Source organism: Lotus japonicus, chromosome 3 (genome assembly GCF_012489685.1).
Source record: "Lotus japonicus ecotype B-129 chromosome 3, LjGifu_v1.2".
NCBI classification, from domain to species: domain Eukaryota; kingdom Viridiplantae; phylum Streptophyta; class Magnoliopsida; order Fabales; family Fabaceae; genus Lotus; species Lotus japonicus.
The window spans coordinates 35,078,001-35,101,081 of NC_080043.1; the positions used below are offsets into that span (position 1 = coordinate 35,078,001).

The 23,081-nt window shown below is 31.7% G+C and overlaps 2 protein-coding genes and 1 long non-coding RNA gene across 15 annotated transcripts; all 3 read right to left on the reverse strand.

Moving 5' to 3' along the window:
* Nucleotides 1-2,780: 2,780 nt before the first annotated feature.
* Nucleotides 2,781-5,761, reverse strand: LOC130749719 (protein FAR-RED ELONGATED HYPOCOTYL 1-like). The gene is made up of 3 exons (XM_057603098.1): nucleotides 5,587-5,761; nucleotides 3,313-3,911; nucleotides 2,781-3,177 (listed from the first exon to the last, which is right to left on the reverse strand). The coding sequence occupies exons 1-3, from the start codon at nucleotides 5,622-5,624 to the stop codon at nucleotides 3,104-3,106; spliced, it is 711 nt and encodes a 236-aa protein (XP_057459081.1). The 5' UTR covers nucleotides 5,625-5,761; the 3' UTR covers nucleotides 2,781-3,103.
* Nucleotides 5,762-7,006: 1,245 nt separating this feature from the next.
* LOC130749720 (probable protein S-acyltransferase 16) lies at nucleotides 7,007-14,164 on the reverse strand. The gene is made up of 7 exons (XM_057603099.1): nucleotides 13,753-14,164; nucleotides 11,442-11,534; nucleotides 11,258-11,359; nucleotides 9,255-9,329; nucleotides 9,077-9,175; nucleotides 8,897-8,992; nucleotides 7,007-7,632 (listed from the first exon to the last, which is right to left on the reverse strand). Exons 1-7 carry the CDS (start codon nucleotides 14,059-14,061, stop codon nucleotides 7,519-7,521), a joined length of 888 nt encoding a protein of 295 aa, XP_057459082.1. The 5' UTR covers nucleotides 14,062-14,164; the 3' UTR covers nucleotides 7,007-7,518.
* Nucleotides 14,165-17,163: 2,999 nt separating this feature from the next.
* LOC130749721 (uncharacterized) lies at nucleotides 17,164-20,762 on the reverse strand. 13 transcript variants are annotated; one of them, XR_009023043.1, is made up of 6 exons: nucleotides 20,533-20,761; nucleotides 20,343-20,413; nucleotides 19,997-20,125; nucleotides 19,219-19,357; nucleotides 18,708-19,012; nucleotides 17,164-17,866 (listed from the first exon to the last, which is right to left on the reverse strand). It is a non-coding gene; the product is annotated as an uncharacterized LOC130749721 (long non-coding RNA). The 13 variants fall into 13 exon arrangements; XR_009023040.1 differs by having other exon boundaries at nucleotides 18,708-19,121; XR_009023049.1 differs by having other exon boundaries at nucleotides 18,708-18,781; nucleotides 18,946-19,357.
* Nucleotides 20,763-23,081: the final 2,319 nt, after the last annotated feature.

Consider the following 23,081-nt stretch of genomic DNA (forward strand, 5'->3'; position numbering starts at 1 on the left):
TTCACCTACGTCTGGAGGGTTTTCACCCAAAGAAAGGAAATTTACTTTCTCAAGATATAGGAACTACAAGCACTCATGAACACCATAGCTCATAGTTCTCTTCCTAATCTACCCAATGTATTTCTACTTAGTATATCGACCTAAGTATTAGAGCCCCTCTCATTTTCTCTCAACCACTGCCACAGTGATTGGTAAGAACAACAACAATCAGAGTTTTAACACTCAAGAACACATAACACAACATTGCATTATAGAATCAATGAGCAAGGTTTGTTCACAACAAACACAAGGACTAACCCAAATAACAACCCTAAAACACTTGATCTGTTTCTCTCAAAAGCTTTAGTAGTCTTCACGTTTTAGGTTTTCATAGATATATGCTTCAACAGTCACACTGGGGGGTTTTCAGAGGCTGAAGCAAGTAGTCCATTAGCAGCAAATCAAAACGCAATCTTCCAGAATAATGATTGCGTTTACAAGTTAATCAACCATTAATACAATAGAGACATATCCTCAATCAGATATTGTCTCAACAATTAAACCAGCCCACAATAAATAACCAAGATATAGCTACTTAAACTGTAAGTAACCACGAACAAATCTTCACCAGATTTTCAGGGCACACATAAGCACTCTAAGTAATGGACTAATGTCCGGTGCTACACAAAGGCAGATGTCACAACATCTGCTTCGACATCAGGATGTTTTGGACAAAATGCAAGACAACCAAAAGTAACAACAAAGGGTATAGGTCATAAACCCTAACAGAGTAAAGGTGAGGTAATAACCTAATCCTTTAGATAAAATGCAAAAAGATCTTTTACAATGATGTCAAAGTTCTCTTTTATAGGGAGTATTCATTGAACTCTAAATCCTATGCTAATTGGGCTAGTTGGGCCCTAGCACTCTCGGCCCAACCCATATACATAAAGTGATCGCTCGCGGCGATTATCACTATATGAAGTCCTAATCTCTCTAAGTCTTCGCCTTCGCCACTAGCATGCCATGTTGCTTACGGACTTGATTGTCCTTGGGCAAGCCCCTTTAGGGGATGGGGTCTCGCCTCGTCCAGGACCAAGGTTCCTGGAGGCCGCCACTGTCAGATTTCCCTTTTCCTTTACCTAATTTCAAATTGCTCTGTTTTACTATTCAAGGTTTTTATCTTTGTTATATTTGACTCGTGGGGTTGACATTTTTTGTGTGAATTTATCATTTGAGCTACTCCTGAGTATTTATGTTTCCATTATAGTTTGGTTTTGAAACAATAATGATATATACACACCTCATTTTTTAAACACTTCATTTCTACCTCTTTTTATTTCTTTCTCTCTTCTCTTATCATCTATCACATCCCATACTTTCTCTCTCTTACTTTTTCTTTTCTTCATATCTCTCTCCTCATTCCACCACTCTCCACCTCAAAAAGAGGTATGAAGGGAACATTATTCATTTTGAAACTCTGCTGACACCACTTTTGAAACTTAGCCTCGCTTATGTTGTTTGCTGGATTCAATTGATGGATACGAAGATTGGATGATGCATTTGGTTGGGGCTTTGATGGTGTAGTGGTGGTGCGAGGAGAATATGCAGTAGGGAAGAAAATGAGTCATAATAGAAATTAAATATTGGGATTAAGAAATAAGTTTGTTTGAAAAAAAAATTGGGAAATCTACAAGAACATGTCAAAAGTTTTTTTTTTTTTGAAATGAAGAACATGTCAAAAGTAGCTCGTGTAACTTTGCACAAGTTTTTTCTTGTGTATATTAAAGGGATCCATATTTTGAAGTGCTCTTTTAATAATGGTCATTATAGCACCATAATAACACTAAGGAACCAAAACTTGGCATGTAAGGTTTAGGATCAGTAAATCAATCAACCATAAATTAGTATGGTATGCAACTTGGTTTTTTCATGGTGTTGTTATCTTAAAACACCTTGCTTCATAAATTATCATGTTTATCAAAATGATTCAATCTTCTTCAACCATGAATTTCCACCCATCATTTACTATAAGATTCAATCCATGAGCATAATACATGCCATAAGTAATTAGAAGTAGTGAATTAATCACATCATTGATACTCTACGACAATTTATTAATTATCCTGTGCTTGACTTGCTTGATGCGTCATGAAAGAAAATCAAAGCATTAGCATTCAAAGCAACTTATCAGTTATCATTAAAAGAAACTCAACTTTCATTGAATACAGTTTAGCATTTATTTTCTCACAGATAGGGTTATGAACAACTTGACATCATAACCTCATTTAATCATATCTAGCAATCTTTACAAACTTCAACACTCAGTTCCTCGATCTTGATACATGAATATCATGAAGATTAACCAATTTGTCACTCTATACTTCAGAGTTTTCATAAAATGAAGCTAATGGTGAATCATATAATACTATTGCAAGCAATTTGATATTACAACTTATAACCTACCTATACAAGTATCATTCACTTTCTAAAGGATTTCAAACGATAATCAAGTAAGCTAAACCATCATTTCACATTAAAACCTGTACCAATCAAGATACATTAGTAATACACATCCACAAGCAATTTATCATTGAGGCATTTAGTATGACATTTCATTAAATCAAGATTCAGCAAATAAGATGCAAATCTTATTTTCATGTAGCTTAGTCTTCACTTGACATACTCAACCTTGTGCTAGGCATGTGGAGAATAATGCTAAAATGAAAATAATGAAATAAAATACTTTTAAATGATCTCAAGACAAATAACGTTTTGGAAACAAAAATGATAACACAAGATAAAGAAAATTCTATCCGCTTTCGCCTCATTTATTAAAATCGCCATCCATAACACAGATTTTGGTTTAGACTTTCATAATTCACAAGTTTCAGCATTTCGGTCCAAGGGGGAAGTGTGTGTGTGTGTGAGAGAGAGAGAGAGAGATTGAGAAAGAAGGAAGAAGAAAAAAGCCACAAAAGGAACCTCAAACTAACTTACTTCTGAAGATGTTGCAAAGTCTTCAGAATAACAAGTTACGAAAATCTTCACACGAGCAATACTTACAGTTACAACAGCCATTTCCAAAAGTATATACATCTACTGCCGACGTGAGTAATATCTGCTAGAGCATAAGCATGGAAAAGTACTCCTCAAATTCTTGATCAATTGTTGGTGGCCTCGTGCTTGATTGAACCTCTGTAACAAAAACAAGAGTATATGTCAACCTAGGAATTATGAATCAGTCTCAAATCCAAGTATTCCAGAAACAAATTTCGCATGAATGCTAACATGATTCTATCATGGATAGTAACTGTCGAGATTGATTAATACCTTGGTTTACATTCCATCTTCCAGATGAAAGGACATATGTGGTAGGATTCTCCCCTTTAGAATAAAGAATATCTTCAAATCCCTTATCTCCGGACTCCTCAATGTTTTCATTAGCATATCCTGAGTACACGTGATCTGTGCCACTTCCTATTCCCAGAAAGTGCTCCTCAAGACTCTTCAAAGCATTTAAATCAGCAAAATGATAAGATGGATTATATTCTTTGTCAACAAATGTTTCATCTTCCTCGTAGCATACCTTCTCAGATGCTGATACATCCAAAGAGGAATGACTATCCTTAACATTATTGGAATCTACAGATATGGATGTACTGGAATCTTCAATAAAACTATTGCTGTCTTTGGCAGATTCAGGTTCTGAACAAACGTCAAGTAACTCCGTATCCATTCTACCCTTTACAACGTACATGTGCATGCCCTCTAATACTGGATTTTCATCAGATATTAAATCATGTTCAGAAGAGGAATTCCCTATCCAGCATTTATGCCTTGGTCTAAGCAAATCCAATGGATCACTCTGTGGTTTTCTCTTCTTGTTCCATTCAATGATATCTGTCTTGTGCAATCCATCAACACAGAATCTGAAAGTTTACTTGACAAATGTCATTTGTCAATACAGACGATAATAAAATATTTAAGAGGCAAAAAAGGAAAAAATTAAACGTTCACAAACAACAAAAAAGCAAGACCTCCTTAAATCTTAGACATAAAGAAGCATTATTATTCAACTCACATTTTGCTGAGTTTGATCTGTGTAGGATAATATCCTCTCCTAAAATATTCCTCATGCTAAAATTAATAACTAAGTATGCAGTGCACATTAGGTTTAAGAACCCATTTACTTTGTGATTTTTTTTGGTACACCGGAAAGATAAATTACACCCTCGAGGATTGATCCTTGGACCTCCCCACCCCAACTCATATGTCCCCTAGCTCTTACCACTTGAGCTATCAATCGGGGACATTTACTTAGTGATTTGAAAAAGAATACAGTAATTACAAGTACAACTTGAAAATTACAATTTTCAATAGAAACATATCAAAACAAATCTCCATATATTGGAGATGTATTGATCCCTGATGATATGTCAGATTATACTCACTCCTATACATATGACACTCAAGCTGTGTAGGTGAAGTATAGTATAGGTCAGAATGCTTAGTGTCACCAGACTAATTTGTTTAACAAGAAAAAAGCTCACAGAAATGCAAGCACAATGGTACAGAACTGAGAATATTTCATATGCAAGGCATGAATGTTATCATTTAACAAACAAATCAAATTGAGAAATGCTAGCAACACACTCTTTTGAACAAACTCACACACACTTCATGTGAATGGTTTATTTTTTCAAAAGCAACACAATTTTTAATTAGAGAGAGAAAATAATTGACTATTTTGAAAATGGATCAATCACAAGGAGTGTGTTAGAGAGCGTGTTCAAAATATTGTGTTTGTAGCACTCTTCAATCAAATTTATACAAGGAACTTATATGCAATTGGCCATATTATTATTCCACATAACTTCCATTTACAGGGTTCTAATCGTGCAAACGAGGAGCTCCTTAAACAAACCAACAATCCTTTTATAACGATGTCCATGAAATGGGTTTTAAATTCAAAGACAATCTAGACAACAAAAAATTGCAAGAAATCACAATTGAGAGTGGAGGTAATTAGTGCATCCAATTTCATGTTTTCCATAAAGACAAACACGCAAACTATCTCTAGTTCAGAACTTGACATGTAGCTGTTCCAATTTGGGGAATAAAACATTCTCAACATAAACAAACAATCACACAGAGACAAGTGCCGTTATTTCCCCAAATCACTAACAAAAATTTATTTCATTTCATTGTTTGTACACTACAGGTTACTTTAGTTGAAGTATCCACACATAATAGAAACAAAACAATAAACACCATCCAGTTAGAACCACCAGATTCAAAAAGCAATAAATAAATTCATATGTTATGCCACAAGGTCCAAATAACTATAAATATCACTACTTCATGCTTCACTGGAACACATAATTAAAGAACTCAACCAAGACAAATCTGAAATCCCTATTCATAAGTAAAAATAATATCTTTTTAAGATTTCATCACTGAATAAGCCTCTAGTTGCTAAAAACACAGCAATAGTAAATCACAGGTAGCTTGAAAAGCATAGAACGGTGTTAACAATCAGTGATAAGAAAAGGGTAGCAACAAGAACAAGAAAAAAAAAATTGAGGAAGACCCAGAAATTCAGACCTGTTGATTTGAGATGGGTTCTCGAAATTTGCCTCCATCTTGATCTAGAACATCACAGAGCCTTCACAGCTCAGAAAGTGGGATATATGAGAGAGAGAGAGAGAGAGAGAGAGAGAGAGATGTGATGCCCATGCCAGGTATGTACGAGACTACAGCACCCACACTTTTCATTTTTGTCCTTTTCTCTCTTTTATCCATGAATGATTCTAATCCATGCTTTTCTTTTAGTTTTTTATTAACTAGAATTGATTGATGCTTAATAATCAAGGCTCCTTTAGATTTCTCATCCCACTACTAGATTTCACATTCCCATTTTTAGATTTTAAAGTTCCGAATTATTTCGGAATTTTATATTCCGAAATCAATTCGTGATTTACATATCCGGTAGTGCAAAATACAATGTAACACCCCACTTTTGAGTGGGAAAATACTTTGAATTTTTAAGTTCCAAAATATTTCAGTAATTAAGTTTCTAAAAGTGTTTTAAGTGGGGTGTCATTTTTAGAGTGGGGTGTCAAATCAAATCTCCAAATTTCAAAAGATGCATGTACATGTACTTGTTAAAATGATGAATGTTATAAGGTTTGAAATATTTTATGTAGTTAATTCTTTTGAAAATAGATTAAAAACTAATTTGATTGATATTATTATGACTCGATTTTTTTTAGTATTGAGTTATTCATATATGTGTCGTGTAGTTCAGGAAATTCAACCGCCATGGCACCAAGAAAGGTGGTGCATATCTTCATAGTGAATGAATATCTCATGTATTGAAGAATATTTAAAATAATCTTGAACTATTTTTGTTCAGCTTCTTTAAATAGTGCCCTCTTTTAGATACTTTTTTTTTTCTCAGGCTATAGTGTCCTCTATTGTGGTTCAATGAAATTACTCATGCTAGTTTTTCTTCTAGTTTTAAAAATTATTGCACCTTCACTAGAATTTGTCAGACTATAGAATCTTGTTCTTAAATCTGTCACAATTTGTAGACACTCTACTTGCTGACAGCTTTCCATAACATGTGGGACTTTTCTAATAGGTTTTGATAAATTCACACCTACTTTCTATTTCATCCTCTTTACCCATTTTCTTTTTCTATTTCTCTTTTATTCACATCTCTCTATGAGTGTAAATAAAGTGTCAACCAAACTATTCCCCCATAACATAAGAGCATTGTCTTACACCAGATTGTATTGTAAGACTTAGATACACATAGCACATGTTTGTCCACCCCAAGCAATTCTCTCTTTTAATCAATAATGTTATGTTGACACTCAACTTTTTCTAGCATCTCATTTCCACTTGCATTTTCTTCTTATCTCTCTCCTGCAAGGATTAAAACCAGTTCATTCCCTCATGTGGTGCGAACTAACCGACATAAATTACAAAGACAAATTGCATAGCTATCCATACACCTGAATTGTATAATGCAAAATTGTTATTATTTCATCCAGTTCAAAATACAGAAGAGTTCTAGAATACAAAAATACAACTTTTCACAAAGGTTAAGCAATCCCTTGATGAGCTGGTGCTGGTTCCAGAACTTCCCTTTGTACATTAGGTATATCAGCAGAAATCTACAGCTGTGACCTCACATTATTGGAACCTAACAAGACTGGAAGAAGGGAAAAGCAACAAAAGAAGCCTACTCTGTGTCTAACAAATGGAAGAAAAATTCTATTATCAATATCCACATGAGCACACATTACATAATTCCTTCAAGTATATGCAGCAGCAGCAGCAGCAGCAGCAATCAGGTTTTCAGCAGCTATCCTCAGTGATTGTGGGAGAATGCTATTAAAAAACCTATACTTATATCGGACTTGTGGTAGCATGTAACAGGTCATTTTGTATTGTCATCACTCAGTCATTCGTCTCGAAAAGTGTTAATATGAATGAATACATTACCACCGTGAAAGCAAAGTCAAAACATCATTTTGATGTTGATGCACTTTGTGTGAGTTCATAGATGGTGCGGAACCTAAGTCCAGAACCTATATGGTCTGTTGTAGGCCACAGCCAGCTAAGGATATTTGGTCCCAAAACCTGCACCAAAGTAAAACAGAAGCTCAAATCCATACATTTTGTACACATAGCTTCTAAATTTGATTCAATATAAATGAAAAAAGAAAAAGAGGGAGAGTCGGTGAGAGTGCCATGCATATTCTAATAACTGATAAATTCCCCCATAAAGACATGCATCAATATTTGTTCACAAATAAACACAGTTGTAATATGTACCAGTACTACCCCTTTACCTTGATCAGAGTATTACTAAGTTTAAATATCTTCCATATTATCAGTTGCAGTTAAGTGGTATAAACTTTAAAACAATTGTTAGAAATACAAACCAAATCATGAATATTCACCAAAAAGCTTAAGATTTTGGGAAAGTTGGTCATTGATGTGGTACGAGAGCCTCCACAACCAAGTCTTCAGGGGTCTGATCATTGCAACCCCTAGTTTTTATTAAAAAGTTGAACTGAAGCACATGATAAAAATGGATACGAGCACACAGAAGGCTCACCATTACACTAATCCATTAATACAAGTATCAGATTATGAATAACGACTTATGGACCATTTTGGTCATGTAGGCTTTGATGACATATCAAATAACAATCTAAAGTTGTCAGCAGAGATTAATAAACATAAATTCTTGATGAATAAATAGACCAATGTAAAGAGAAGCAATAGATTCTATATTTCAAAAACCATTATTAGTTTTTTTTTTTTTGATAGGCAAAACCATTATTAGTTAACGGCTATGAGAAAGAAAAACTTTGAAACGAATTCCAGCTGTAGATGCTAAACTTTTAAACAAATTGATAGAAATAAATTGTCTAAGCTTCCTTAACAGTTAAAATCATATAAGGCAATATTTAATGGATACCTTCCTTAGTAACTGTAAAGAAATACAAGGTGATTTCATTACATAGTATTGTATCATGTGTTTCTTTATGCCAACAGAAATAACATACTATACAGAATAATCACAACATATAGTTGCAATTCGGACCTAACTTAACAATGTGAAAGAACAACAACTGTCAATTATCACATCAATCAGATGTACTTCAGTTGAATCAAAGTATAATCAACCCTGCCCCACAATGGCTGGAGTAATCAACGAAAAAAGTAATACCTAAATTTAATCAGCAAGACCATCACATATGATTAAGATGAAGCAAGTGGAGAATTAAAATTGACCAAATGAACAAAGTGCAGAGAAAGAAAAAAGCAGTGTGGGAGAAAAAACAAGAGAAGACACCAAGAAAAAAGGAAGCAGTAATATAGTTTTAGTTCTTACAGATTGCAAATTCTCATATGGACCAAGGTCATATGGATGATTATATAGACTCCCGCCCTTCTCTGCAAGCCACAAAGCTCTCACTCCTTCATGATACTGTCAACACAATTGCTTAATTGAGAAGGTCGAAATCAATCTGGTAAGATAAAATAGCAATTTTAACTGAAAACATCTGATAACCTCTATTGTAGTCTTATTGTGAAGGATGAGATAGATATGCCATCCGAAAAGCACACATAATGCTATAGATAAGGGGACCAGTAAGAGCCCCGAAACAACCTGCAAAATAGTTAATTTTATGAGAAAACAAATTGTTAAGTTTACTTGAACAAAATACATATGTTTTAACTGAACTTACATATACAGTTCTGAAAGAGCCATCGTTTTTCTCATCCGTAATATGATCAGAAGCTAGACTACCAACAAGTAAGACCTACAAAGTTTGACAGTGCCAATAAGGAAAAACATAAAGATTGACAGTGCCAGCAGAACCATCAAATCTAGCACCCCATTATAAGGATGACAAGCAGAAACATTATCCATAAAAATTACCCACAATAAGTAGAGTATTTTCCTGTTAAGGGAGTTTGAATTCAGGTATAGTTTTAATCACCCACAATTTTTGTGGGTATGGGTGTGGGGTAGAGAGGTATTATAGTATTCAACCCTATCTATACCCACATAACATATTTATTATGCTTTAGGCTTAATTGCACTTTTGCTCCCTGATCTTTCACCTTTGTGCGATTTACCTCCCTCATCTTTAAAATGAGCGAATTCCCTCCCTCTTCTATTAATATGTGTGATTTAGGCCCTTCCGTTAGTTAGCCGTCCAATTGCTAACGGTGGTTGCTATTTTCACCCCCCCTTTTACTAACCACACCCCCTTATCAGAAATAAAAATAAAAAAATAAAAAATAAATTAAATAAATTAAATAAAATTAATAGAAAATAAAAAAAACTATAAATTAAAAAATACTGAAAAAATATTTTTATAAAAATCAAAGAAAAAATAATAAAATAAATGAAATAAGTTAAATACAATTAATAGAAAATGAAAAAATATTTTTATAAAATCAAAGAAAAAACTGAATTTTTTTTTATAAAAATCAAAGAAAAAAATGTTTTTATAAAGTCAAAGAAAATAACATATTTTTTTTAATTGAAGATAGAAATTTAAAAATAAAATAAAAGAAGAATTTGTTTCTATTTGCACCACCTACACTAAATTAAAAATAATTATTCTTTTATTTTATTTTTAAATTTCTATCTTCAATTAAAAAAAATATTTTATTTTCTTTGAATTTATAAAAACATTTTTTCTTTGATTTTTATAAAAATATTTTTTTCAGCTTTTTTTTTTATTTTATAAAAATGTTTTTTCATTTTCTATTATTTGTATTTAACTTATTTCATTTATTTTATTATTTTTTCTTTGATTTTTATAAAAATATTTTTTTTCAGTTTTTTTTTATTTTCTATTAATTGTATTTAATTTATTTCATTTATTTTTTTATTTTTTAGCTTAATTGCACTTTTGCCCCCTGATCTTTCACCTTTGTGCAATTTACCTCCTTTTTTTATTTTTATTTTTATTTCTGATATGGGGGTGTGGTCAGTAAAAGGGAGGGTGAAAATAGCAACCGCCGTTAGTAATTGGACGGCTAACTAACGGAAGGGCCTAAATCGCACATATTAATAGAAGAGGGAGGGAATTCGCTCATTTTAAAGATGAGGGAGGTAAATCGCACAAAGGTGAAAGATCAGGGAGCAAAAGTGCAATTAAGCCTATGCTTTATAATTGGGATTTAAAATAATTTAAAATAATTTTGTAATTAAGTTAAATGGTCATATTTGTAGTAATGTTTCTTAGAAGTCAGATGATCTTTTAATATTTTTTTCAATTAAGTTATATATTTAACTTTTAATCAATATTCTATTTCTCTTTCATTTACCACCATTAATGTTAGTATTACTAAGAGTTCAAAAAAAGAAATGTTAGTATTACTATAGCATTTATGTTATACTAATTTGTCATAAAAAACACAATATATGAGACCTAATTAAGTTAACTAAATAGCAAATAATGGATTGGGTATAGGTTGTAGATACCCAACAGGTAAGGGTATTAAAATTGCTAGCACGTGGGTATCAGTCCAGGTATAAGTATTTTTTTCTAAATGAAGGTGCAGAGACAGGTAGACCACACCCAATTTCATCCCTAACCGGTTATGAAAAATACAGAAAGGAAGAAGAAATTAAATCAGACCACAGATTTCATTTATGCAAATACACCCTGATAGGAAACTCATAATCATAATAAAAATCAACTAATGGAGATAAAGAAGTATCCAAACATACCAGGGAGTAGACGCAGGCAATTACAGCATACATGACGAAAATGAAGAAGACCTTATAGTTTCCATGACCAACGCAATTATTTATCCAAATACAATGGTGATCCTTACAACCAAAGACAATACCTTTTGTCATTTATCCAGAAAACTCAAGATAAACCTTGAATGATAATTAGAAATGTGCATACCATTCGTAGAACACATCTTTTACAAACCCGGCAATGATGTGCTCGGGGAGGCTTATAATGAGAACACTTTTGGCAATATCGCAAGTCTCCACCCTGCTCACAGTTCGAAAGAAATGTCACACAAAGCAAATTTTCATGTTGTTCAACATTATAATGCAACTTTCATTGGAAAATATCAGAAATAAATGAGTCCTTTTTCTGCCAAGTGATTTATAATACAACACATTTATCATGAAAACAACCTAACATCTAGGGACTCAAAAATTCCTGCTCACAGTTCCAAAGAAATCTCTTTATAATATTACACAATCATTTCCAGACCATGCAGTGATACAGATCCACCTTAGAGACCAAAAGAACCTAACATCTAGGAATTCACAAATTCCATACAGTATAATTTCATACAATACCTAAGAGTGCATTCATCATAAAAAGGCAAAACGACAGGACAACGCTAGGCTGACAACTGACCAAAGCATCTGCCGCATAAAAACCACTGAAATTAATAGTGATGAATGTAGATTGAAAAAAGGATACAAAACAGTTTTTAATCAGCATAGAATAGTAGCAAAACCTTCAACTTCATATCTACAGAAGAACTTCCAAAAAATATATATATATCTACAGAAGAACCTTGTTCTTATTTGAGAAGTGAAGAAAAAGAAGAGGGGTCCTAAAAGGGCCACTAAGAAACTTATGCATAAGCAGGATGTAAAAGATAGAAGAAAAAAAAAACCAAGAGATTAGATCCCTATTCCCTAAGCAACTCAGGCTGGAGATAAATGGAATCAGAAGATTCAAACTCTAACATTGGTATGTAAAATATATCTTAGATGTAAATGACAGAAAATAAAGATAACAAAAATCACTTCACAACCGAAGGTAAGCTAGCAGAATCCCTTCTTTTTCTTCTCTCAGCCTCTCACCCTTTTGGTTTTGCCAACAGAGAAACAACAAAGAAGAGAAAGCGAAAAATAAGCTAATCTCCAATCAACCAAACTCATAAACACATGCTCAAAACTGAGTTTGCATGAGTTTTTATGCGAGTTTGATTAATTCCACCCAAGTTTATCAAGCCCCAAGTTCTGAGATGTGTTACTGTTAACATGATTGATTATCTTCGGAGCTAAAATAGTAAACTGGTATTAATTAGAGAGTTTGACGGCTATATAAAAGCTTTATGATTAATGGATAAAGACAACCATGTATACTATAGTCTACTTTAAAATCAAAGACAGCATATTTTCTAATGATAACACTATTGTCCTAAAACCACTTGGTTCTCAATTTATATGAAATGAAATAAAAACTTAGCCTATAAAATGAAAAGCAGTTTGAAGGAGAATAACTAACATTTTAATCCCTGTCCAAATCAAACATGGCCCAGTTTGGATTGGCTTCTTATGAAGCTTCTCAACTGAGATAGGTGTTGGATTCCTACCTTACGGTAAAAAGCCCTAAGTTTATAGGTGCTTGTGAAGTAGTTAGTTGAGAGAGCTTCTGAAAAAGCTGAGATACAACAGTCTATTTGAAATTGTGCAGAAAGCTATTCTTTGGAAGTATCATAGTTATTGCAAAATCATTTAACTTCTCTTTTCCTTTAAGTGTTTATCTAGACGTTTATCCAACCTAACTACATGTTGAAATTATTTTCATTCCATCATAATAGATATATAGCTGATTAGGAATATCATTCATTCAGGGCAATAAAGGTCCATACTTATTATCACAATTACATATCACGAATCTCTCGTAGACTACAAACACAACAATAAGGTTAAAATCCATAAAACCTCATGCTTTTGAACCGTATCAACCAAAAACATAATCTTGATCAGAATCAGATAACACATTGCCTTATCAGTGACCTCCATCAAGACCCTCACACAAACATGAAGGCAGTGACGGTTTTACAATGTCACCAAACTATCCAGCCAAAGGCGAAGCACTGCACTAAAAATTCAAAATGCAACCCCTTGAATGTCCAAGAACCTTAGTCTAGCCATAAGTCTAAACTTCATAGTGAAGCTAAAACAGCTACAGCTGCAAAATGTCACTTACTCACCTAGCTGCTGCAGATCATGAAATGACCATTACAATAACCCCATAATGAAATTCAGCTAAATTTTTACCATAACATACTTCAAATTCCCAAAATTCAGCAAAGAAATCAGCAAAAATCAGCATGGAACATAGAATAAAAATAAAAAACAAAAGACACCCAAATTTAAAAAATGTAAAATTTAATTTTGCTATAAGAATACAAAAACCAAAACTGCAAAATGGAGAAAACAGTGTTCAAATGCGTTACCTTACGCTTGATCTCGTGGATGGGGACCTCACCGTCTTCAACGTCAGGAACATAGGTGGAGGGAACCCGACCCGGATCGGCAGAAATGGCGGAGCGGTAGGAGGATACACAGACGGAGGCGACGGCGGTGAAAACGACAGCGTTGACGATCCCCGGGGAAGAGAAGAGGCCGAGCCAGCGGTCAATGAAGACGAAGACGGTGGAGAGGTAAATGTAGGCGATGGCCAAAACGACGACGCACACTGGGAACGAGAGCACGAAGCCACGGTGGTGGTGGTGGTGGTGGTGGTGCTTCGCTTTCTCGGCCATGGTGGCGCCGGCGTTTCACGAAACGACGGCGTCTAAACAAAGGTTGTTGGTGGATGCTGACCTGTTTTCCGAGAATAAATCTAGACGGTGCCGTTGTCTTTAATTTTACTCTTTTAAGAAAGTTCCTTTTTTTCTTTTTGAATTTTGATATATTTTATTTTCTAATTTTGTTATTTAGAGAAAAAAGTGAAAACAGAAAGGTCAGCAAGACTGTTAATAATAATTTTGATTCGATATACTTTTTTTATTGGTTAAAATTTAGATAATATTTATTAAATTATGAACGTCTCATTTCTTTTTTTTAATAAGTTTTACTTCTTATTTAATACAGTCAACACCTGTACTAAAAATACAGTCAACATGAATTTTAACTGATTGGAAATGATTTGTTGCAGAAAGAGTATAAGAGAAAATATTGCTGATCTGCTCCTCTTAAAATTAAAATATATGTACAAAGAAATTGTGAGGAAAGGTGGTTTTATCTTACTTTATGGTGATCTTTTTTTTATGGTTTTATGTTGATTTTTTTTTATACATCGGAAAACTACCAGTAAAATAAAACTAAGGAACTGACAAAGAGCCTTTCAACAGAGGGTACTCCACATCAGATCTGGCTATCTTGAATGGACTATTATTATTATATAAATATTTTTTAATCGACAACTATTATATAAATATTTTTAGGTGAAGATATGTACGAAATATAATCTTTGCAATTATAATTAATAAAAAAATATTAGGATTATTTTAATAAAGCTTATTTGTTGAGCAAATTTGTTACGAGTAGGATTTGAATCCTGGACTTGAGAAATTTTGTTCCATAAAGCTTTAGTAATTTTGTTTTTATTTTTATTTTATGAATGTACATTAGTTGCATCAATGTACATATCTATGGTAGTGGCGGATACTTGTGGATTATGTGCTAACTAGTATTTTTTACCCGTGCGATGCACGGGGATGTTCATTTTTGTTGTTTGTGTGATATCTATATTATTTTTTAAAGATAATTTTTGTATTAAAAAAAAATTTATTTTTTATATAAGAATTATGTGACCCGGGATATTCATTTTTGTTTATTGTATGTATTTTTTTTCTAAAACTTTATTATTTTTATGCTTATTGAAAGAAAATTTAGGAATTAAAAAAAATATATAAAAATATAAATTTGTAAGTTTTTTTTTATGAATGTGTTTGTTTTCTTATTTTGCAGAAGCACAATATTTTATTTGTTTGTGGTTTTTGTCTTTTTTTAATGAGCTTAGATTAAAAATGTTCTCACCACTATGTTGCATGAGAAGTCTTTATTATCTACTCTAAGGTTTTTTTTCAAACAAATTCTGCCCCATTAAGGACAACAAAGTAGTAAAAATACTTTTAAGACTGTTTGCAATACCCTAATGCAAAGATTCTATTACTCCATCAATGTATTCTTGATTGTCTTAGAGTAATCTCATCATATAACACACGTCCTTGAAGATGGCATATGTTACTTCATATATTTTTCTTATGTTTGGAAATGAACGATGCTCTTTGTGAAATTTAACAATAACCTAAGATAATATTCACTTTTTTATGCTATGTAATTTCTCAAAATTTGTGTTATTTTTGTTAGGTCTATTACAAAAATTTATAAATTAAAAGAGTAAAATTTATTATAGATATCATAAATCATAAATTTGGAAGTTTTTTTTTACCGTGAAAAACCCTATTTGTAAACAACAAATTAGGAATATTTAATAATACATGGAAAACGTCCAATATAAAGTGGGATTTAATCAAAGAGAAAATAATTAAGAAATCAAAGAGCAAGTTATATTATGCATTCTAAGGTAGTACATCAATATTAAACCTCTGGGCATATGTACCTGCAAAATGACTAATAGTTTGTGCCTTATCTATTGCAAATACATCAACATAGACTATGTGAAATGTACGTGTTACTAATATATATTTAGTTGTAGGAAAAATGGTTAGGGGAAATTTTATTTTTTGGAGTGATATCATATTTAGTATTAAAACAACCACCTTTAACTTTTACAGATTAATATTAATATTATTTATTAACTAATTATAATTCTCTAGATTAAAACCAATTTATTGTCCTATGGAATCCCCTAACTGATATGAACCAAATAGCGATAGCTAAATAATAATAAACCCATTTACAAAAATTTATAGGTAAATAATTACAATTTTAATAGAATTAAAAATCATTTAATATAATATTTAGAAAGTTGCGGGGGGAAAAGATATAGTGGGAAGGTTATTTTTTGCATTGATATTATATTTAATATTATTTTCATCACCTTTAAATTTTATGAATTAATATTAATATTATTTATTATTTAATTAATAATCTATAAATCCAAACTTATTATGTGTCTTATGTAATTCTATAATTGATATTAACCTCATTATTTGGTGTGTAACCAATATTAACTATGATCTTAAAAATAAAATTTGGTGAAGGTGAAAGGGCTAATAAATATATTTTTTTGTCATGCATATCAAATTTAATGTTTTTTTTAAACCTAATTTAATGTTAAAACTCCTAACTGTAGTTGTTTATTCAATATGGTTCAACACTTTTTGTCTTTTTGTGAGGTGTTCTTTTTTTTTCTTTATCTTGTTAACTGATCATAAATAAACTCTTTTCTTTCCAAAAAAAAATTAATCATGTCTCTACTTAAATTGAGACGGTTGTGTAAGATTTTGTTTCTATCATAAATTTGCTAATTATTAGAAGGAAGAAGAAAAGACATGAACGAAGCAAGAGAAAACATATATAATTTTTCCTCTCTACTAAACTTCTATTATAAAACTTTCTCAAATTCAACATCATAACATTCATATAGTATAACAGCCCACTAATCAATACCTAACATCAATTCCTAATAACTATGCACTAAAGCGTATTTAAATTTTGGTGTAAACCCCATAATTTCCAAAACAATTAATGTCTTGCTTATTTAAATAATTTATTATTAATTAGTAATAATAACTTTTCACTATTATTAAGTGTAATAATAATTATTTTAACACTCACTGCCAAGTTCTAATTTCTTTATCAAAGTCATAAAATCAGTATTTCAAATACTGACATAAATTGAATTAACAGATTTTTTAATTTCAACATGAGTCTGGGATACACACTTGGGATCTAAGATAATCAAAAGTCCCCTTCTAAGCTTCCAGGATACACATTTGGGATACATTGGTATTATATGTACAACAGTATATTGCAGACCTGATTCTGATTTTGTGCTATATTCCCAGTCAAAGAACCCTATGTTTATTCACTGTTATTTTTGGCTATATTCCCAGACCTGTACATTGGTAGTATATGTACCGCAGTACGATTTGAACTTACAAAGCTTCCAAAAGCCTTAATCTTCCAAATGCCTATGTTTTTATCAGCTGAGCTACTGCACAATCCAAATAGAATCACTCGAAGCTTGGCCATGACTCCTAAAAGAAGCTGGCCACAACAACAACTTCTAAATGATCTTTCTTTAACTGAGTTGGATTTGTCAAAGAGCTCAGAGCCTTTGAGGACATTCTTATTTCCATGGGATGGTAAAGATTTATCATCTTCGCAGAGATCATGCCACACAAATCCATTCTTGTAGCTTCTGAATAAGAAAAACAAATATCAAGAGTAACCACACATTTAATAGAATAATAACCCAAAGAATGAACAGTACTGCCAGAGTCAGTTTTCACCCTTCCCTAAGTCAGTTTTCATCCTTCCCTAAGTCAGTTTTCATGACAGTATTGCCTTAAAATTAACATCCAACAAATGCACCTGCAAGTAGTATAATTGTCAAATACTACTCGGGAGGAGTTAATCCAACCTCACCCAAAATTAAAAAAAAAAAGCCAAATCGAGACAAATCAAATCATCAAGCCAAAAACTCCAAATAAGAGAAACAACCATGAAGTTCAATCAACAATGAGACTCAGTTCAAAGATTTTAGAGGTTACACTATTAACTTCCAAACATTAACTGAGAACTTGACCATTTAACCATCATATGGCTGTGAAATCTGAAGAGTGTATGCAGAGGAAAGATTAAAAGAAAAACAGAAAGGAGAAAGTTGTTGATTTGCTCTGATATTTTCTGCAACAGGCAAATAATTAAGAAGTTGAGCTAAATGAGATTATCTATCATTGTAAGCTCCTCAAGTGAGGCTGCTCATAGTCATGAACAATACAGCATCAATGAAATAAGCAAAGCAACTTCAGTTTGGATAATAAAATTAGTCAATATGGATTTGGAGCTGTCTAACATGAGATCAGAATTACTTGTACTTGTCTTCAAATGGGTCTAGTATGCAATCAAATGGGTCTAGATTATGCCATAAATACATAAATGATCACTTCTAAATATTGTCACCTTTCCTCTTCACAAATACTATTTACTAAAGGAGTTCTGAAAGAGAAAATTGTTGTAAATGGTAACCTCAGAATAAAATAAAAAGATTAAGTGAAAAATGGTCAATATGAGCCAAAGAAATATTTCTGCTATGTCAACAGCTGGTCAAAGTGGGGATGTTGTGACCATCAGTTGACTAATTGAATTAAATAGAAACTACTGTAAATCCACAAAATATGTGAAAGAGCCACCAAGTGGAAATAAAACTCACCAAATGAAGTAAGTACTCATCAGTTTTTTCCAGCCTTGTACTTGCATGTAGTGGGAGCATGACAACACATATATCTATTTAAATCAGTTTCTTCAATCACAAACCCAAAGTATGTGCAGTTAGGAAGTAATCATAATCAAAATATTAGGATTTACTCAAAACCTGCAAAGTTAATAATTTTGCATTGTAGTAGTAGAACAAAGACAAATACATAAGAAGAAAAAGAGATAAAGCTTACTTGACTAATGTGAAAACCAACATAATTCTCACTCATTTTAGCATTTATTTGTCCCAGTATTCTCTCTCTGCTCACATAATTCTTATTCATATAATCAGTAAATAGGAAAACCAACATCCTTATAATCATTGTACTTGTGAATAGTCTTGGGAATGCATAGGCTGAAAAACAAAACTCTAAAGAAGGCAAAAAAAAAAACATAACATGGAATGGGAGTGAAAGAGGAAATAAATAGAAAAGGTGAAAAAAAGTAAAAAGAAGTATGATTCATACCTTGGCGGGAGACAACAACACTGCAACTTATAAGTAAGAATTCTCATATCCACTCCCATTTATCTTCTTCGTTGCTCCTACTTTGTTCGTTCCTGAGAACATGTCTTTAGTTTGGATAAGATGATCCACTTGAATCACACTGTTGAAAAATATGGCTGGTTGTGACATCAATTTAAGACTCCAAGATAAGATTCACCACCTTAATTTCCTACTCATTTTACCAAGCATGCAGAATCAGAGAATCCAAAACCTTACAACTGTCAGGTTAGCATTTAGATTTGAGACTTGATCCTTGGAATTGCAAAAATAAAAATAAACAAAACATATTCAATTAAAACCAAGAAGCTACTATCACTATCATGTACTTATTTTAATCTTTCATTCATTAGCTTCATCACTATGTTAGAATTCTAAGGCATCGTGCATATGCTTAATATGAATGTCAAAACCAAAATAAAAATCCAACATGTGTGATTCCTATTTTTCTTCCCTCTAACTTGAAAATAAATAACCATTCTTGGCAGTGATACGACTCATAAATTCATGGTAGCACTTTCCTCCATTCCACTCTCTACTAAGGCCTTATTGTATGCTGTATAGTAACATTTCCTGAAAGCATATTAATGAATATAGGAATCATAACAGAAAGCAAGTCAAGAGCATGTGCAAGCATAATGAGGAAAAAATGATAAAGTATAGCAGTTTCATTTACTCTAATCGCATCACTGTTGAAAAATATGATGGTATCAATTGAAGAAACCAAGATAAGATTCAACACCTTAATTGACTACTTGTTCTTCCAAGCATGTAGAATTAGAGAGAATCCAAAACATTGCAACTGGGATAATCCAGGAGAAGCATTTACAGAATACCAAGCAGCAAACGGATGCGATTACAGACAGACTATCTGCAAAGAAGAAAAGGTAGTGAGAAAAGAACAAACTTTGATAAGGGTTCTTACCGGAGCAGAAGATAATGATTGATAAGAACTGAAGAAGAGATACGGTGAAATCAGAATGGCGAACTGAAAAGATGAAAGGAAGAAAAAAGAGAACGATTCTTACAATGGAGATTGGCAACTCCATAAAAAAACAGAAATGCATAAACATCAATTCAATTCTAACCCCAAAAATGCGAGCATAGGCGTCAGTTCAAATGAATCAAGTCCCTCAAATTCGGCCTCTTCATAGCAGAACTGCAAATAAATTAAAAATGAAAGAGAAGATGAGACCCGAAATCACATAATAAGGTTGATTGAGATGAACAAATGAAATATAGAAAGAAGAACAATCAAAGAGTTGCTGATTAAGAAACCTAACACCATGATGAACCCAGCCAAGGCGCACCGCAGCGGCGAAGTCACAAATCCAAGGCGGAAGCAGCGGTCATCATCGGCGGCAGACCCAAATCTAGTGAAGAGCAGCGACAGAGGAACAAAATGAGGCAGGAGGCAGAGAATAAATGGAAGGCGAAAACAGAACTGAAACCGTGCAAAAGAGAATTAGAACGGTGGGAGAAAATGAAAAGAGCGAGCGGATACGTTTCAGAAGCCAAAAAGATAGGAAGATTGTAAAAGGAACTAACGGCTGTGATTGAATCAAGGATAACTAATTAGTATTTTTACCAAAATAACCATATTAAAATTTTAAGTATAGTACAATAAAATATTGAAGTACCAAACTGCCCTTAAGGCTGCTGAAACTTTGCTTTTATATATAGTATAGATAGATAGATAGATAAGGTTTTCTTCTAGAAAACCTATGACACATGGCACCCTCTAAGTCATCCATTTTCCCTCCAAGAAAAAAAATCCTATCTACATTTTTGTCACAACATACTATCATGAGTCATAACTCACCTTAATTATTGTGGTCTAATTTAATTACAATTTTAATTTTCTGTTTTCTTTTATAATCATATTTTTTAAACCATTGCAAAAAAGATTCCAAACACTCATTAAATTAAATAATCCGGAAAAAATTGTGAATAATAAATGGATTTTTTTATTATGTAAAAAGAGATATTAACAAAAAAAATGATTGAAACCCAGATTTTTTTTATACAAAATTACTACAACAATGCTTTTGAAATAATAATTACATAATGTTTTAAAATTATAAATAAATAATGCAAAATTATAAATTAAATTTAAAACTATACATTTAACAATTTTATGAAATTAAGGATTTGAACATATTAATTTTATTTTATTTTATGTGTATTTGTTTTTACAAATATTACCGAAAAATATATATTAAAATAATAATTAAATAATTAAAAAAACACATATATTAGTGAAGAAATATATTGACATTAAAATTTCGTTTTTTATTTTATTTAAAAATACAACTATATTAAAAAAGTCATTCAAATTTCAAATATTTTTCTATTTTAAACAACCATTATTAAGTTTCTCCATAATCATTATTAAGCTTCACCAATCACTACCTAAATTTGATTTTTTTCCTATTTTAAACAAACATTAATGCTTAATTTGATTGATACTCTTCAAATTTTTTTTAACGTGGAATCCTCTTGATTAAACTCATGCGTTATAATATATTCAAAATCATAATTCTTGCCCTAATATACTCCTCTGTTCATTATACGAAATACTATGCATGAGAAATAATAATCAATACATTTATTATACGGTGATTTCAAAGAAAAAAGTAATCAACACATTTATTATACGTTATTTTTTTTTTCCATTCCATTCCAAAAAAAAAGTAAAACCCCACGGTAGAGTGTTTTTCATTGCAAAACCTTAATTTTTTCTTACACCACATCAGTGCCTTCACAGATAACACACAATGAATTCAAACATCGATCATATCTCTAAAATTAGAGTTGCGACCAATAAAGCTTGGAAGATTGTTACCAGAGTGCTAAGATTATGGAAAGTCCTGAACACAAAGGAACCTAGCCAACCTGTCATTAATCACTAATACTATTTAATTTAAAATGTCAAAATAAAAATTTAGAAATTAGTTTCCCGGTTCCAATAATATTGAATTTTTTTAATTCAAAAAAAATTAATTCAAAAAATTCCTCAAACTATTTCATAAAAACATATGAAACTCGAGATTAATGATTAATGATAAAAATATCTAATCTTTGATTTTTTTTTTCAAATTAAAAAAATTATGACATAACTTAAGTAATTTGTATTTTAAATATTTAGGGTATTGAAACATTTAAATTTTAAATTCGAAATTAAAATTGGGGTTCCCTCCAATAATTTCAAAAATTATGAAATGATTTAAAATCAATTTAAACACTCTAAAAGGAAGGATATAAATTAAGTAATTCTTAATTTTAATTTCACAAATATTAATTAATTTTATAAATAAATAAAAATCTTTTTTTTGTTACAGTGAGCGGCCTAGCCCCTAAATAAATAAAATTCTAAAATTATGCAATTATGATAATCAGACAACAATTACGATCATATTGTATTATACCTATATATTTAATATATTTAGTGAATTTCAAATTTGAAATGAATGCTTGAAATATAAGTAAATCTTTATAATTATCAATATATAAGGTATGTTTCTCTCATATGCCAAGAACGTTTCCCCTTAAGGTGTGTCTCTCTTTTTCTTCTTCTTTTTTACTTTTCCCTTTAATCATTCATTTCTCCATTTCTTTCACTCATTATCAGATCAAGGTTTCCTCTCATTTATTAGATGTTTTACCCTAAGACTACAATCTCCTTCAAATCTTCGAGGTTTTTCTTTTTCTCGCGATGAATATGAATCTTCACCATGCAAAGATGAAATGTTGACTCTTTTATTTTATTTTTTAAAATTTTCTTTAATATTGGTTTTCCAGTGTTGTGTAGACTTGCATCTCGCGTT

What these genes read in the sequence shown, in the direction of transcription:
- LOC130749720 (XM_057603099.1), bottom strand. Translation starts at nt 14,061, where the DNA reads ATGGCCGAGAAAGCGAAGCACCACCACCACCACCACCACCACCGTGGC. An exon ending in AAAGATGTGTTCTACGAATG is followed by an intron (nt 11,360 to 11,441) that starts GTATGCACATTT and finishes TTTGGTTGTAAG; the next exon opens with GATCACCATTGTATTTGGAT. An exon ending in CATATGAGAATTTGCAATCT is followed by an intron (nt 7,633 to 8,896) that starts GTAAGAACTAAA and finishes ACTTTGGTGCAG; the next exon opens with GTTTTGGGACCAAATATCCT.
- LOC130749719 (XM_057603098.1), bottom strand. Translation starts at nt 5,624, where the DNA reads ATGGAGGCAAATTTCGAGAACCCATCTCAAATCAACAG. An exon ending in AACCCATCTCAAATCAACAG is followed by an intron (nt 3,912 to 5,586) that starts GTCTGAATTTCT and finishes GTAAACTTTCAG; the next exon opens with ATTCTGTGTTGATGGATTGC. An exon ending in AAGATGGAATGTAAACCAAG is followed by an intron (nt 3,178 to 3,312) that starts GTATTAATCAAT and finishes TTTTTGTTACAG; the next exon opens with AGGTTCAATCAAGCACGAGG.